Below are 16,306 nucleotides of genomic sequence, written 5' to 3' on the forward strand. Positions count from 1 at the left end.
TAGTAGGAGGAGGAGTTCAGGGTATTAGGAGGAGGAGTTCTGGGTATTAGGAGGAGGAGTTCAGGGTATTAGGAGGAGGAGTTCTGGGTATTAGGAGGAGGAGTTCAGGGTATTAGGAGGAGGAGTTCTGGGTATTAGTAGGAGGAGTTCTGGGTATTAGGAGGAGGAGTTCAGGGTATTAGGAGGAGGAGTTCAGGGTATTAGGAGGAGGAGTTCTGGGTATAAGGAGGAGGATAGGAGGAGGAGTTCTGGGTATTAGGAGGAGGATAGGAGGAGGAGTTCTGGGTATTAGGAGGAGGATAGGAGGAGGAGTTCTGGGTATTAGGAGGAGGATAGGAGGAGGAGTTCTGGGTATTAGGAGGAGGATAGGAGGAGGAGTTCTGGGTATTAGGAGGAGGATAGGAGGAGGAGTTGACCGATGCCAGTAGGCGCGGTGGTATAAGGAGGTTCAGGTTATCTCCCCCCTCTCCCCCTACTGACGGTCGTCGTCCCCGTCCCCCCCCCAGATGTTCGGGGAGGGCCAGTACCTGTGTGACGCGGTGCGTTGTGGGGAGGTGGTGTGGCGCTGGGGTCTCCTGAAGAAGGGCTACGGTCTGTGCCACGGCACCGCCGGCAACGCCTACACCTTCCTGGCCCTGTACCGGCTGACCCTGGACCCCAAGCACCTGTACCGCGCCTGCATGGTGAGGACACTCTATAGCTATAGATATATATAGATATAGATATAGATATATCGGTAGATCTATAGATATAGAGCTATATCTATAGATCTAGGGTTAGCTGTCAAGCGATTAAAATATTTAATCGCGATTAATCGCATTAATGTCATAGTTAACTCGCGATTAATCACACATTTTTTTTCTATTCTGAATATCCCTTGAACTCTCAAGCAAAATTCTTGCTCAGCAAAGATGGGAAATACTATAATATTTATTATTTAAACCAGTATGAATATTCCTACCGTACTTTAGGTTATAACACAACATTAGGGGGATCTCTGGAGGAAAAGTAATACTTAGCGAAATGCTAACCTTAGCTGTTTGTTTACGTTCGCTGTACAGCGCCGCGCCAATCAACTGTGACTGGCTTGCTGCAGAGCGTGAGCGTCTTGGGAATACCCGGTCAATATAATGGATATAATGGACACATAAGACAATCAATATTCTGTATTTGTTATGGATTTATTGTACAAATTACCTGAAAAGATGCACGTTCCAGGATGAATTGAAAAGCTCCCGTTAGGGCTGAGATGGCAGAGAACAGCTGATTTGGAACGGAGCAACAGCTGTTCGCTTTCACGGGGAAAAACGAAGGAACTTCAACCTACTTAGGCCTACTAATTAACGTTCAAAAGCTATTAAATCTTCAACAAAATATGCAGATAGGCCTACTGTCAAAATCGGTTCCAGGGAGTATATAGGGATTATTAATGTTGTTTTTGATGGTGTTTTATTCTGGAACGAGTATTCGAATATTCGCTCGGAAAAAAACCAACGAGTATTCGAAGCCTGAAAAATGGCATTCGGGCCAGCCCTAACTATATCTGTACTGTCTGACCCTCGACCCAAAGCACCTCGAGCGCTTCAAGGTGAGGACACACTCTATATCTGTAGATCTATAGATATAGAGCTATATCTATGTCTGTACCGCCCGGCCCCTCTACCGTGCCTGCATAGTGAGGACACACTCTATTTCTATAGATCTATAGATATCAATGTATATATATTAGTGCTGTCAGTTAAACGCGTTATTAACGGCGTTAACGCAAAACAATTTTAACGGCGTTCATTTATTTCTTTCTTTGGCTCAAAACAAAGAAGCAGTAGCCTGACTGCTATGTTCAAGGCAGTATGTTTGTATTTTCGTCGTTTAATTGCACTATAGGCTTCTTTTTTGTATCTTCCTGTTTTGATCAGTATATGCCAATGTTGTTATCAATAAAAAAAACATTGGCACAAGGCAAGCCGATGCACTTCTCCATGTTGATAAGAGCACTAAAATGAGAACAATTAATGGGACAAAGGAATCAAGGGATATTTAGCATAGAAAAAAGATTTACGATTAATCGCGATTGCTCGCGATTAATCGTGAGTTAGCTATGGCATTAATCGCGATTAAATATTTTAATTGCTTGACAGCACTAATATATATATATAGATCGCCATCTCTATCTCTCTGTTCCACCGAGCCCCTACAGGGCCAGCAGGTTGAGGACACACCATCTTTATCTATACATCTATTATGTAGATCTATATATATCTATGTATCTATATATCTGTACTGGCTGACCCTCGACCCCAAGCCCCTGTACCGCGCCTGCATGGTGAGGACACGCCCTGTAGCTATACTGTCGACAGACACGATATAGATGTCTGTCTGTCCGTCTGTCTGGAGGAGGAGATCTAAAGAAAGATAGATTAACATTTACTCTTTCATCGTCTGAAGAATAGCATTGATTAAGAATAAGATGGTCTCTCTCTCTCTCTCTCTCTCTCTCTCTCTCTCTCTCTCTCTCTCTCTCTCTCTCTCTCTCCCTCTCCCTCTCCCTCTCCCTCCAGTTTGCCGACTGGTGTATGAGGTACGGGGAGCACGGCTGCAGGACTCCTGACACTCCCTTCTCTCTGTTCGAAGGTAAAGCCGGCGCACGCCTCACTCTCTCACCCTCTGCTGCTCTGTCCGCTGGATGAACCCCCACTCACTGAGCGAGGCTTTTCTCCTCTCCCCTTCCCCTTTTATACGACGTTTCAAAACAGTATGAACACAATTCTCTGCAAATGTGTCATTACATTCAGGGCGTTTAGCAGACTCTTTTATCCAAAGGGACTTAGAATAGGTCAATTTGTCAGCAGAAAGAGAAACAACGATATATCTCTGTGGGTACAGTGAGGATGTTCATAGAACCAAGTGCCAAGCACTAACCATCACTAGGTTAACCCGTTCCCAGTACGCAACAGAGATAGCTAGGAGAAGACGGTACATGATGCTAAGTACTATTTTTAAGTGCCAGGACGTACAACATACAATAAGTGTGTACGTTAAGTGTATATTTTGTTGTCTCACCATTCTATTTGCTCTCCCTTTGATCCATTCTTTGATTGTCACTTCCTGTCCGCAGGCATGGCAGGCACCATCTACTTCCTGGTTGACCTCCTGCAGCCAATGAAATCAAAGTTCCCGGCCTTCGAGGTGTGAGGCTCCGCCCTCTTGCGACCCCCCCCCCCTCCCCCTCGCCCACGCCACCACCTCCACCTCTCCGCGGGGAACAGCACTCGCTGCTTCAAGAGCCGCCGAGACACAGAGCATCACTTCCTGTCGCACACACCAACACTTCCTGTTGCATGCTGCCGCTACTTCCTGTGGTCACGGCGTCCGTCTGCCGTGTGTGTGTGTGCGTGCGTGCGTGTGTGTGTGTTGACGGACGGCACGCGTACGTGCGTGTGTGTGTCACAAGTCTTTGCTGGTGAGTGTCCGCCAGACAAGCGGCCATCTTTGTTATCAGTGATTATTCGAACCGAAAAAAAACGGTTTTGTCTTTTTCAGCACTTTTTTTTTTGCTTTCGGCCAAATGTATGTTTACGTTTTTTGCTAATTTGGTCATTTCGATATTTTCTCTGTACTTTGGGAGCGTTCTGATGTGGAGGCGTCCCTCTCGGTGGAAGTGTTGTTTATACGTCATTTTAGATGAATCGGTGCCATGCTTGTGTTTCCTGGCATGCTGTGAACTCAGTGTGGGTTCGGGGACGACAGTATGTGTGTTTTGTTGTGTTAGTTTTGTGTAAATATTGTGTTTCCCTTTTTCCTTTTTTTTCATTAGCAACATTGTAAGCTATGTAATACACTAACACTTATTATATTATGACAATTATGAAAACGCTTAAAAATGTTAAACTTAACTTTCTGGACAATAAAGATCATAAACGTATTCGGCCTTTTCTGCGGTCATATGTGTACCGGGTAGTTGCGTCGTGGGTCCACTGAGGGGCGCTGTAAGGCCGATCAACCTTCACTGCAGGTGTGAGGATCGAGTTGCGGAGGAAAGCAGCTAGTGACACTAAACCAAACCACGGATCGGACCTTGCTGGCCTATTGATGACTGCAGAGATCGGACGTGTCGCCGCTGCAGACACGGAGCCACTGCCGCCCGTAACCATGACCACGGGGGGGAGGAGATGACGTCAATAGGCTACTGTACTAATAGCCTATTAACGTCAGGCTATTATATACATTCATGTTCTAACGTGATTCTGGCGGTCAGCAACATAACGCGGGACCCTGGCTCCCTCGACTCCTCCCCCTCCGGCGTGGAGACCCGCCGCTCGGGCTGTCGCGGGGCGGCGGGGAAGGAGTGTCTACGGTCCGCTAAGCCCCGCCCCTTTCCTCGCGGGCCGCGCGCCCAAATAAGGAGGACGATGCCCGCGCGGAGAAGCGTTCGGCGACACAATGAGCCCGCGTGCTTTTTAAAGCCTCCTCGTGCAAGTTTACGACGCGGCCGGAGCCAGCTGGGTCCTTGAGGAGGTAAGACACCCCCCGTCCTACCCCCACCCACTCTCCGCCCTCCCTCCGCCCACCCCGACCTTCCTTCCAACCGTCCGCTCCTTGCGACCAGTTGGGAGAAACTGAACACCTCCACGAGACTCCCGGGAGCCGAGAGACGGAAATAGAACTCCACGAGCTGGTCTTACAAGATCCTTCTCTCTCTCCGCATCTCTCCCTTTACCTCTCTCTCTCTCTCTCTCTCTCTCTCTCTCTCTCTCTCTCTCTCTCCAAGTAGCCTATTAAATGTAAACCACGCTCGTCTCTTAATGAGTGGTCGATCTGTTGTGTTCAATTTGAGGTGTGTGTGTGTGTGTGTGTGTGTGTGTGTGTGTGTGTGTGTGTGTGTGTGTGTGTGTGTGTGTGTGTGTGTGTGTGTGTGTGTGTGTGTGTGTGTGTGTGTGTGTGTGTGTGTGTCAGCACCATGGACAGCACCAGTCCAGCTCCCGCCCAAACACACCGCCGCGGTCACGACGTCTCCTGGGTGTTATCGTGTAGTTAACGCCTTATGGGCACCATGGTGACGCAGGGGCCCCCCTGTGCGCCAACCAGAGGGCCCCCTGTGGAACAGAAGTGCCCATGCGTAATAGCATGGATGGGCATTGAGCTCTGAGGGATTTTTCCCTCGTTCTCTGGAATGTTCCACGGCGGTTGTAGATTGCCCTGGGGTTCAATTCCCCAGGGCAATCTGTTCCGTGTTTCTACATCAAACCAAGTGTAAGTGTGTGTGTGTGTGTGTGTGTGTGTGTGTGTGTGTGTGTGTGTGTGTGTGTGTGTGTGTGTGTGTGTGTGTGTGTGTGTGTGTGTGTGTGTGTGTGTGCGCGCGCGCGTCATTCCATCGTGCGCGTATTTTGCGCATCTCCAGTGCTGATCAGACGTGGTGTCCGAGTTGGGGGCCTCGCGAACCTTCTCCCTCGTGGAATAAAATCCCATTTCGAGCGACTTCTGTTGGCCGTGTGTGTGACGAGTTAAAAATACCTCCTCTCCACCCGAGCCCCCGCGGCTCGCGGCAGCCAGGTGCTCCGAACCCACTGCGCAGACATCCCCAAGAGGAAAGCCCAAATAGCGCATATTCTGCAGCGCAAAACCACTCCAACGTTCACGCCCGACCCCCCGATCCTCCATGTACATTGTACTGTACCCCCCCCCCCCCCCCCCCCCCGTTGTCCCGTGCGTGCACGCACTGGGACACGGGTCAGAGGGTCAGATATCGTCGAGGTGTTTTAAAAGGTTATTAATAGCCCTGTCCCCTTCTAAAGACTCCACGGGCCCACCGGCCCCGCCGCCCCCCCTCCCCCCCATCCCCACTCCCCCTGGCCGCTCGCCCTAAGAAAGTAAGACACGCCCCCCTCCATGAGCGTGCGTGACGTCACGGCCGCGGGTTTAATAAGAGTTGGTTCGGAGCGCAGCTCGGGACCACTCTCTCTTGGGACTCCGGCCTTTCTCAGTCTTCTCCGCTCCTAACATCCATCAACTCAACAATGGTGTGTACAACATGGGGTCCGGACTTTATTTGAGTCGTTTGGGAGTTTTGGGGTCTGGGGGGGAGGGGGGCGTGACCTTTGGAGTTTGACTTTTTTGGGGTTTGAGGTTTTCCGGTTTGTGGATTTTACGCGTGAGAAAGTTCGAGGCTTTATTCGCGCAGTTCAGGCTGGATTTGCGTTTCGACCATTCTGACTTTTAGATATTGATTGGGATTGGAGGTTTTCGCTTTTGGAGCTTTGGGAATGTATCAAGAGTTAAATGGCTAAAATATGTGTGTTATATATTAGTGTTTTATTATGATTAGTGTTTTATTATGATTATTATTTGCGTGAATGCACGCGTCGGCCTGTGAGTTAGAGACGTGACTGGGAGGTCATCGCGTTAGGAAACATCGCATCTCCATCACCTGTGTCAGTCGTCAGTCGATGGTTACTTCAAATAATGTTTACTACAAATGTAAATTTATCATCTGTGTTTTGGGTACGTGAGTATGTGTTCATCTTTGTGTTTCCATGTGTGTTTTTCTGCGTGTGTGTGTGCGTGTGCGTGTGCGCGTGTGTGTGTGTGTGTGTGTGTGTGTGTGTGTGTGTGTGTGTGTGTGTGTGTGTGTGTGTGTGTGTGTGTGTGTGTGTGTGTCTGTGTCTGTGTCTGTGTCTGTGTGACAGGCCGATCCCGCCGCACCCGCCGCCGAGTTCTCCGCGGACCAGGTTGAGGGTAAGCGCATCACTGATGGCGTCATCACACATTCATCCCCCCCCCAACCCCTTACTACCAGCAGCAGCAGACCAACTGTCAATCAAACTCGCGTCACCACTGGAGCGCTGGGCTCCGGTTCCAGCCGGGGATGAAGCCAAGTCCGTTTTAGATCGATCCCTGAAGCAGCGGTCGGTTGTTAAGGCAAAGTTCGCTAAATACCTTTGAGCTTTCTGATTTAAAGGAGTTTGCTAAAAAATAACAAACACATACCGATAGTCCTCCTTTGTGACGTGGAGAGGTGTTTCTTTAAATCACAAAAAATCGGGAAAATACTTTTTGCTCCATGTGTGTACAGGCAGTAAACCGGGCGTAAACCTGGAGTAAATCAGTAGTAAACCAGGAGTATGTTTGGGGGACTGTGGGGACATGCGACGAGGACTTGTACATCTCCTTGTGAGGGATGACAGCTGTCCTGAAGGAAGGCTAATTTAAGCCGCCCTCCCTTGCTATTCCTCACGCTAAGGCCCCCCCCCCCCCCCCCCCCCCCCCCCCCCCAACACATCCAAGACGTCCTTCAGACACTGGTCCGCTCCGTGCTAACGCTAAGCTAGACGCTAATTGAACAGGTTTTATGTTTACGCAATGTTCCCGAATTTCCACTTTGGGAATAATGGAGTCACGCCAGACTCGGCTCAGAGACAGATGCTATCTTTACGGTCGGTCTGAGGACTGCGGACGTCGGTTTCGGCCCGTTTACAGGAACAGACTTTACGTTTAACGATAGTTCGGGGATCTCAAACGCGGACGCCCGTTCTGTGCGGTGCATCGTTGGCGGTTGGTACGCGCGGTCGGCACACTGTGTACGTTCAGCGCTCTGTCTCTGACACGCCTCCCAGCTCCCCCCCCCCCCCCTACATACCGCCAGCCCCCCTTCCTGCTCTCTGTTTGGCACCCCTCTGATCCGACCCTCACACCCTCCCTCCCAAAACACCCACGCTCCAAAAAAAGGACCAGGCTAGAGGGTCCGCAGAGCCTGGTATTTAGGGTGGGGGTGAGGGGGGGTGAGAGTTGGGGGGGTGAGGGGGGGGGGCGGGGTGGGTGTGTGTTTCTCAGCGCTCAGCATACTTAAGTTGGGGTCCTGGGTCGGGTGGGTCCGGGTGGGGGGGGGGGGGGGTGGGGGTTACTCTCTCAAGGTGTATCAGTTCCACCCCCCCCCCCCCCCCCCTCCCCCTCTCACACAACTGCTGACGGAGGATGGGGTCCGGGGGAGGGCTGACAGCTGTTGCCGTGGTAATCACATAAGACCACTGTGATCTGTCCAGAGCCCCCCCCCCCCCAGAGTCAGCTGTCCTGGCTGGACGGATTCTCCCCATACCGCGACCACAACACACCCCATAGGGGCCCGCGGGATCACACGGGTCGGGATACCGGCCCTAGGATACAGACGGTGGGGCGCAGGAGACCCTGCGTCCCGGCCTCGCCAGTTCGGTGCTTTGGATGGAGCGTTGAGCTAGAGTTCACCTCGAGTCTGCATACCCCCCCCCCCCCCACACACACCCCTCTGACACACTTATGAATCAGCATTGTGTAGCGTCTAACCCTAGCTACCTCTGTTGTGCACGGGGAACGGGTTAACCTAGTGATGGTTAGTGCTGCTTGGCACTTGGTTCTATGAACATCCTCACTGTACCCACAGAGGTATATCGTTGTTTCTCTTTCTTCTGACAAATGGACTTATTGTCAGTCGCTCTGGGTAAAAGCGTCGGCTAAACGCCCTGAATGTAGACGTAAATGTAAAAGACTGAATCCAGGAATCCGGCTGAGCTATTGAGCGGGCCGCGAGGGGCGCTGCTTCTTAGCTCGCTCTCCGTCCGAACGTAGAAGCTGTCTGCTGGTTCCGCTGGTCGGTCACTGGTCAGGGACGACCTCTGACCCCCTCTCCTCCCTCTCCCCCCTCCAGACTTCAAGGAGGCCTTCGGTCTCTTCGACAGAGTCGGTGACAGCCAGGTGGCCTTCAGCCAGGTGGCCGACATCATGCGCGCTCTGGGCCAGAACCCCACCAACAAGGAGGTCAGGGCCATCCTGGGAAGCCCCTCCGACGACGGTGAGACACACACACACACACACACACACACACACACACACACACACACACACACATGCACGTGCACACACACACACACACACAGATACACACACAAACACAGATACACACACACACACACAAACACATGCGCAAACACACACATACACACGGACACACCCCTACACATACACACAGACATGCACATCCACACACGCAAAAAGACATGCGCACACGCAAACACACATGAGCACACACAGGGTGGTCTAAAACGTTCGGAAGAGGTAGATCTTCATTTAGGTCTAAGAACATTAGTATAGAGCTCTTCGATCAGGTCTGATAACGTCAGGATAGAGATCTTTAATAAGGCCCATGTCGTTATGCAAGTACTCCTTAATAAGGTCCGTAAACGTTCAGAAAGAGATCTTGGATAAGGTCTATCAACGTTCAGACAGAGGTCTTAGATGAGGTCTATCAACGTTCAGACAGAGGTCTTAGATGAGGTCTATAAACGTTCAGACAGAGGTCTTAAGATGAGGTCTATAAACGTTCAGACAGAGGTCTTTGATGAGGTCTATAAACGTTCAGACAGAGGTCTTTGATGAGGTCTATAAACGTTCAGACAGAGGTCTTAAGATGAGGTCTATAAACGTTCAGACAGAGGTCTTAGATGAGGTCTATCAACGTTCAGACAGAGGTCTTAGATGAGGTCTATCAACGTTCAGACAGAGGTCTTGGATGAGGTCTATCAACGTTCAGACAGAGGTGTTGGTTGAGGTCTATAAACGTTCAGACAGAGGTCTTGGTTGAGGTCTATAAACGTTCAGACAGGTCTTGGATGAGGTCTATAAACGTCCAGACAGAGGTCTTGGTTGAGGTCTATAAACGTCCAGACAGAGGTCTTGGTTGAGGTCTATAAACGTTCAGACAGAGGTCTTGGTTGAGGTCTATAAACGTTCAGACAGAGGTCTTGGTTGAGGTCTATAAACGTTCAGACAGAGGTCTTGGTTGAGGTCTATAAACGTCCAGACAGAGGTGTTGGTTGAGGTCTATGAACGTCCAGACAGAGGTGTTGGTTGAGGTCTATGAACGTCCAGACAGAGGTGTTGGTTGAGGTCTATCAGATGCCTCCACCTGGGTTCTCCGACGCCGTGGGCAGGCGGCGGAGGACCCAGCCCCAGCTGTGCTCTCACTCTGCCCGCGTGGCTCCACAGATATGGCCAACAAGAGGATCAACTTCGAGAGCTTCCTGCCCATGCTGAAGGTGGTCGACACCGCGCCCAAGGGAACGTACGACGACTACGTAGAGGGTCTCCGCGTCTTCGACAAGGAGGGCAACGGCACCGTGATGGGAGCTGAGCTGCGCATCGTCCTGTCCACCCTGGGTGAGAACCGCACGCACGCACGCACGCACCGGGCCGGGGTTGGTGGGGGGGGGGACCACAGCCTCCACACCTACAGGGACTCGTACTCGTGCTTCTGCTCGTGGTTGTGGGTACTTTGGTTCAACCTTGTGGCACAGTATAATGTACACACACTCAATGCATCGTTCCTTCCCCTCAGGGGACATGCATCCCTGTACTGTACTTATAAGTTATGCAGAAAGTACAGGATTTTAATATCAACTTCTAAATAAACATTAAAAGTGAGTGGAAGTCTATATTTATAGACATTTACAGATGATACGTGTACTATACGTATAATATACACGTGTACTATACGTATAATATACACGTGTACTATACGTATAATATACACGTGTACTATACGTATAATATACACGTGTACTATACGTATAATATACACGTGTACTATACGTATAATATACACGTGTACTATACGTATAATATACACGTGTACTATACGTATAATATACACGTGTACTATACGTATAATATACACGTGTACTATACGTATAATATACACGTGTACTATACGTATAATATACACGTGTACTATACGTATAATATACACGTGTACTATACGTATAATATACACGTGTACTATACGTATAATATACACGTGTACTATACGTATAATATACACGTGTACTATACGTATAATATACACGTGTACTATACGTATAATATACACGTGTACTATACGTATAATATACACGTGTACTATACGTATAATATACACGTGTACTATACGTATAATATACACGTGTACTATACGTATAATATACACGTGTACTATACGTATAATATACACGTGTTTAGTCATGTGTGGGAATGTAATGTCTGTCGGTGTGTTGTGAGTGTGTGTGTGTGTGTGTGTGTGTGTGTGAGTGTGTGTGTGTGTGTGTGTGTGTGTGTGTGTGTGTGTGTGTGTGTGTGTGTGTGTGTGGAGCCTTAGTTGAATTGTGCGTTTAGTCCTGTGCGTGTGATGTGTGTGTATGTGTGCATGTGCTAATGTATGTTTATGTGTGTGTTAGTGTGTATGTATTAGTGTATGTGTGTTTGTGTTAGTGTGTGACTGACCAGCGTGTGTTAGTGTGTGACTGACCACTGTGTGTTAGTGTGTGTTAGTGTGTGACTGACCAGTGTGTATTAGTGTGTGTTAGTGTGTGACTGACCAGTGTGTGTTAGTGTGTGACTGACCACTGTGTGTTAGTGTGTGTTAGTGTGTGACTGACCAGTGTGTATTAGTGTGTGTTAGTGTGTGACTGACCAGTGTGTGTTAGTGTGTGACTGACCAGTGTGTATTAGTGTGTGTTAGTGTGTGACTGACCGCTGTGCTCACTGGCCCCCCCTGCAGGAGAGAAGATGAGCGAGCAAGAGATCGACGCCCTGATGCAGGGCCAGGAGGACGAGAACGGCAGCGTGCACTACGAGGGTACGTCCGTAAACACGCTATGTATGGGCTTTCCTTCCTCACGCCATACATGGTCACTTCCGGCTCCGCACCATATATGGTCATTACGTGCTGCACAGCCTATAAGGTGTTTCCAATTGCAAACCATATATGGTCATTACGTGCTTCACAACCTATATGGTGTTTCCAACTGCAAACCATATATGGTCATTACGTGCTTCACACCCTATATGGTGTTTCCTGCTGCACACCATATATGGTCTTTACCTGCAGCACACCCTCAATGGTATTTCCTTCTGCACACCATATATGGTAATAACGGGCAGCACACCCTAAATGGTATTTTCTGCTGCACACTATAGATGTTCATTAGGTGCTGTAAACCCTAAATTATCTTTCCGGCTGCCTTCCATATATGGACACTTCCTGCTACCTGCAGTATATGGTCACTTCCTGTTGCATGTTCTATATGGACAGTTGGTGCTTTACACAGTGTGGTCATGTGATTAAGACTAGTCTAGTTCATGCATGGCATGGTCTCAATTTCTTAACATGTCAGTTATATCAAATTAAATCAAAACTTTTATTAGATGCACTCTGACTTTCTGACATGTGGGCTTGGCAGCTAGCTGTGCATGCTCTCATATCCTCCTTAGCTAACTGTGTACGCTTGTGTTTCCTTCGATGCTTACTATGTCAACTCGTATTTCCTAGCTAACTCACCATGTACAGGACTATCATTTTGTCAGCAAACCAAATACGGCCTCGTTCTCTAGTTAGCTCTCCATGTGCTCCCCTTCTAGTTAGCTCACCATGTGCTCCCCTTCCAGTTAGCTCACCATGTGCTCCCCTTCCAGTTAGCTCACCATGTGCTCCCCTTCCAGTTAGCTCACCATGTGCTCCCCTTCCAGTTAGCTCACCATGTGCTCCCCTTCTAGTTAGCTCACCATGTGCTCCCCTTCCAGTTAGCTCACCATGTGCTCCCCTTCCAGTTAGCTCACCATGTGCTCCCCTTCCAGTTAGCTCACCATGTGCTCCCCTTCTAGTTAGCTCACCATGTGCTCCCCTTCTAGTTAGCTCACCATGTGCTCCCCTTCTAGTTAGCTCACCATGTGCTCCTCTTCCAGTTAGCTCACCATGTGCTCCCCTTCCAGTTAGCTCACCATGTGCTCGCTCCTCTCCTAGCGTGCTAACCGTGTGTGTGTGTGGGTCCTTCCTCCTCAGCTTTTGTCAAGCACATCATGTCTATCTAAGCGGTGGGAGAGGCAGGACCCTGTAGCTCGCTGCAGACCGCAGGGCGGCGCCGGACACCTGCGCCGCGTCTAAAGACCAACCAAGGAAAGACAAGGACAATGTACAAGGGATGCTGAAGCCAGCCCACTCTTTTCTTTCACTCTTTTCTTCCACTCTTTCGCTATTCTTTTTTCTCGTTTTCGTTCTCTCTCTTCTCGTCGCTCTGGACGCTCTCACCCCCGCTCTCCTCCTCCCTCTGCCTGGCCTACACACCCCCCCCCCCTCCCTCCCCCTGTGGAGAGGGGGGTCAGGGTCTCCCCCCCCCCCCCCCCCAACCGCCCCCCCCCCCCCCGTGGGGTGAGCAACGGGGGCAGGAAGGAAGTGACCGCTCATCAAGTGAGGGTGGCTCCATCCCCGCCACCCACCACCCCCGCCCAGTCACGGCACCACTGGCCCAGCTACGCCCAAGGCGCTGGAAGGTTGAACGCTGAGAGACCCGCAGGCCACACCCGCTACCCCCCCCCCCCCCCCCCTCCCCCCTCCCCCCTCCCCCCTCCACCTCCACCACCCACTCCTCCTACTGGGAAGTTGTATTGATTATAAACTGTATAGTTTAAGAATAAACTTTTCCAACAGAACATCCGCCCCCTGTCTGACTCTGTGTGCTGTTGTTGTCGTCCCTGGTCTGGTCGGCTCTTCTGATTGGTTAGTCGGGAATGTAAAATGAATACCATCGTGAAATTCATTTAAATGACATTTTTATACAAATAACGATTTCAGCGAAATACATTAAAAAATTATAATTGATGAGGATAATTCCGTCCTGCCATCTCTTGCAAGTCTTTTGATGTATCCCCAAAATAACGGCTTTACGTAAGCGACTTTGAACTAACCGCAAAATTTCACTCCCAAAAAAACGCTGTACTCGCGCTACGAATAGACATCTCTTACTCTTGCTTAAATGTAGGCTCTCAAATAACGGCCATCAATTGGTCGATCACAATTATTATGCATGTCAGCTTCAAGTCATGTTTTTTGCACATTTAGTTCCCAGAAGATGAAGAGTTTTAGAATCTAAACGTGAGCATATTTGGTTTAGCTTGCCGGCAACATCCGCCGTTTTAACATTCATGTAAAAAACTGCTTACTCGCTGATATTTAATCAACTGATTACAGACAGCATGAAGTTGAAACTGACATGCTCGAAATATTATGAAACACACGACGATTTTATGTTTGCCTCAGCAGAGACAGGGGGTATCACTGTCGATGTTTATCAAATAAAACATGGGAGTAACACTGTTGTTTTTTATTGGTCGTCATGAAAAAAACATAAGGGGTAACACTTTTGTTTTTTATTGGTCGTCATGAATAAAACATAAGGGGTAACACTGTTGTTTTTTGTCGTCATGAACAAAAACATAAGGGGTGACACTGTTGTTTTTTATTGGTCGTCATGAAAAAAAACATAAGGGGTAACACAGTCGTTTTTTATTGGTCGTCATGAAAAAAAACATAAGGGGTAACACTGTTGTTTTTATTGGTCGTCATGAAAAAAAACATAAGGGGTGACACTGTTGTTTTTTATTGGTCGTCATGAAAAAAAACATAAGGGGTAACACAGTCGTTTTTTATTGGTCGTCATGAAAAAAAATATAAGGGGTAACACTGTTGTTTTTAATTGGTCGTCATGAAAAAAAACATAAGGGGTAACACTGTTGTTTTTTATTGGTCGTCATGAAAAAAAACATAAGGGGTAACACTGTTGTTTTTATTGGTCGTCATGAAAAAAACAAAAGGGGTAACACTGTTGTTTTTTATTGGTCGTCATGAAAAAAAACAAAAGGGGTAACTGTTGTTTTTTATTGGTCGTCATGAAAAAAACATAAGGGGTAACACTGTTGTTTTTTATCGGCCGTCATGAAAAAAAACATAAGGGGTAACACTTGTTTTTTATTGGTCGTCATGAATAAAACATAAGGGGTAACACTGTTGTTTTTTGTCGTCATGAACAAAAACATAAGGGGTGACACTGTTGTTTTTTATTGGTCGTCATGAAAAAAAACATAAGGGGTAACACTGTTGTTTTTAATTGGTCGTCATGAAAAAAAACATAAGGGGTAACACTGTTGTTTTTTATCGACCGCAATGAAAATAAACATAAGGGGTAACACTGCTGTTTTTTATCGGCCGTCATGAAAAAAAACATAAGGGGTAACACTGTTGTTTTTTATCGGTCGTCATGAAAAAAACATAAGGGGTAACACTGTTGTTTTCTATCGGCCGTCATGAAAAAAAACATAAGGGGGAACACTGTTGTTTTGTCATCGCCTCAGTGTTGCAGTGGAGTGCACTCTGCCTAACCCATTGGAGACCGCGGCTCAACTTCTCTGAAAAACACAATGTCTTTAATTTTAAACATAATGCTATCATGTCTATTGCACTGTCATAGATAACCTCAGACATAATTTATTAACTAATTTCAGTGGGAAGTGGAGAGAGCTGTGCGTTAACCCCCTGGAGACCGGGGTTCAAGTCCGGTTGATGTCCTCTGATGGAAGACCCTTATTTCCATTTCATGCGAATTATAACGTCAAGTATAAACATTGTGTCGACTTTATTCAGTGTCTTGATGGTGCATTGATAAGTTCGGAGGTTCACACTCTGAACAGCTCAGGTTCGGATCCCCGCAAAAATGTAGACACTGTTATTTTTTATTGGTCGTCTTGAAAAAAACATAAGGGGTAACACTGTTGTTTTTTATTGGTCGTCATTAAAAAAACATAAGGGGTAACACTGTTGTTTTTTATTGGTCGTCATGAAAAAAAACATAAGGGGTAACACCGTTGTTTTTTATCGGCCGTCATAAAAAAAACATAAGGGGTAACACTGTTGTTTTTTATTGGTCGTCATTAAAAAAACTTAAGGGGTAACACTGTTGTTTTTTATTGGTCGTCATGAAAAAAACATAAGGGGTAACACTGTTGTTTTTTAATGGTCGTCATTAAAAAAACATAAGGGGTAAAACTGTTGTTTTTTATTGGTCGTCATGAAAAAAAACATAAGGGGTAACACCGTTGTTTTTTATCGGCCGTCATAAAAAGAACATAAGGGGTAACACTGTTGTTTTTTATCGGTCGTCATTAAAAAAACATAAGGGGTAACACTGTTGTTTTTTATTGGCAGTCATGAAAAAAAACATAAGGGGTAACACCGCTGTTTTTTATCGGCCGTCATGAAAAAAAACATAAGGGGTAACACTGTTGTTTTATATCAGTCGTCATGAAAAAAACATAAGGGGTAACACCGTTGTTTTCTATCAGCCGTCATGAAAAAAAACATAAGGGGTAACACTGTTGTTTTTTATTGGTCGTCATGAAAAAAACATAAGGGGGAACACTGTTGTTTTTTATTGGTCGTCACGAAAAAAACATAAGGGGTAACACTGTTGTTTTTTAT

At 47.6% G+C, this 16,306-nt stretch overlaps 2 protein-coding genes across 10 annotated transcripts in view; both read left to right on the top strand.

The window, feature by feature from the left end:
• The window catches only part of lancl1 (LanC antibiotic synthetase component C-like 1 (bacterial)), an 8,710-nt gene extending 4,788 nt beyond the window's left edge, over nt 1–3,922 (top strand). For all 9 annotated transcript variants that reach the window (XM_060049256.1, XM_060049259.1, XM_060049260.1 and 6 more), the window contains 3 exons: nt 507–683; nt 2,559–2,631; nt 3,116–3,922. In XM_060049256.1, the coding sequence (XP_059905239.1) occupies nt 507–683; nt 2,559–2,631; nt 3,116–3,192 (327 nt within the window). In that variant the 3' untranslated portion in view covers nt 3,193–3,922. The remainder of the gene's footprint in view (nt 1–506; nt 684–2,558; nt 2,632–3,115) is intronic.
• A 1,956-nt stretch (nt 3,923–5,878) lies between these two features.
• mylz3 (myosin, light polypeptide 3, skeletal muscle) lies at nt 5,879–13,485 on the top strand. The gene is made up of 6 exons (XM_060049303.1): nt 5,879–6,017; nt 6,684–6,732; nt 8,675–8,818; nt 10,012–10,182; nt 11,558–11,635; nt 12,839–13,485. Exons 1-6 carry the CDS (start codon nt 6,015–6,017, stop codon nt 12,865–12,867), a joined length of 474 nt encoding a protein of 157 aa, XP_059905286.1. The 5' UTR covers nt 5,879–6,014; the 3' UTR covers nt 12,868–13,485.
• Nucleotides 13,486–16,306: the final 2,821 nt, after the last annotated feature.

This window comes from Gadus macrocephalus, chromosome 4 (assembly GCF_031168955.1).
Source record: "Gadus macrocephalus chromosome 4, ASM3116895v1".
Taxonomy (NCBI): domain Eukaryota; kingdom Metazoa; phylum Chordata; class Actinopteri; order Gadiformes; family Gadidae; genus Gadus; species Gadus macrocephalus.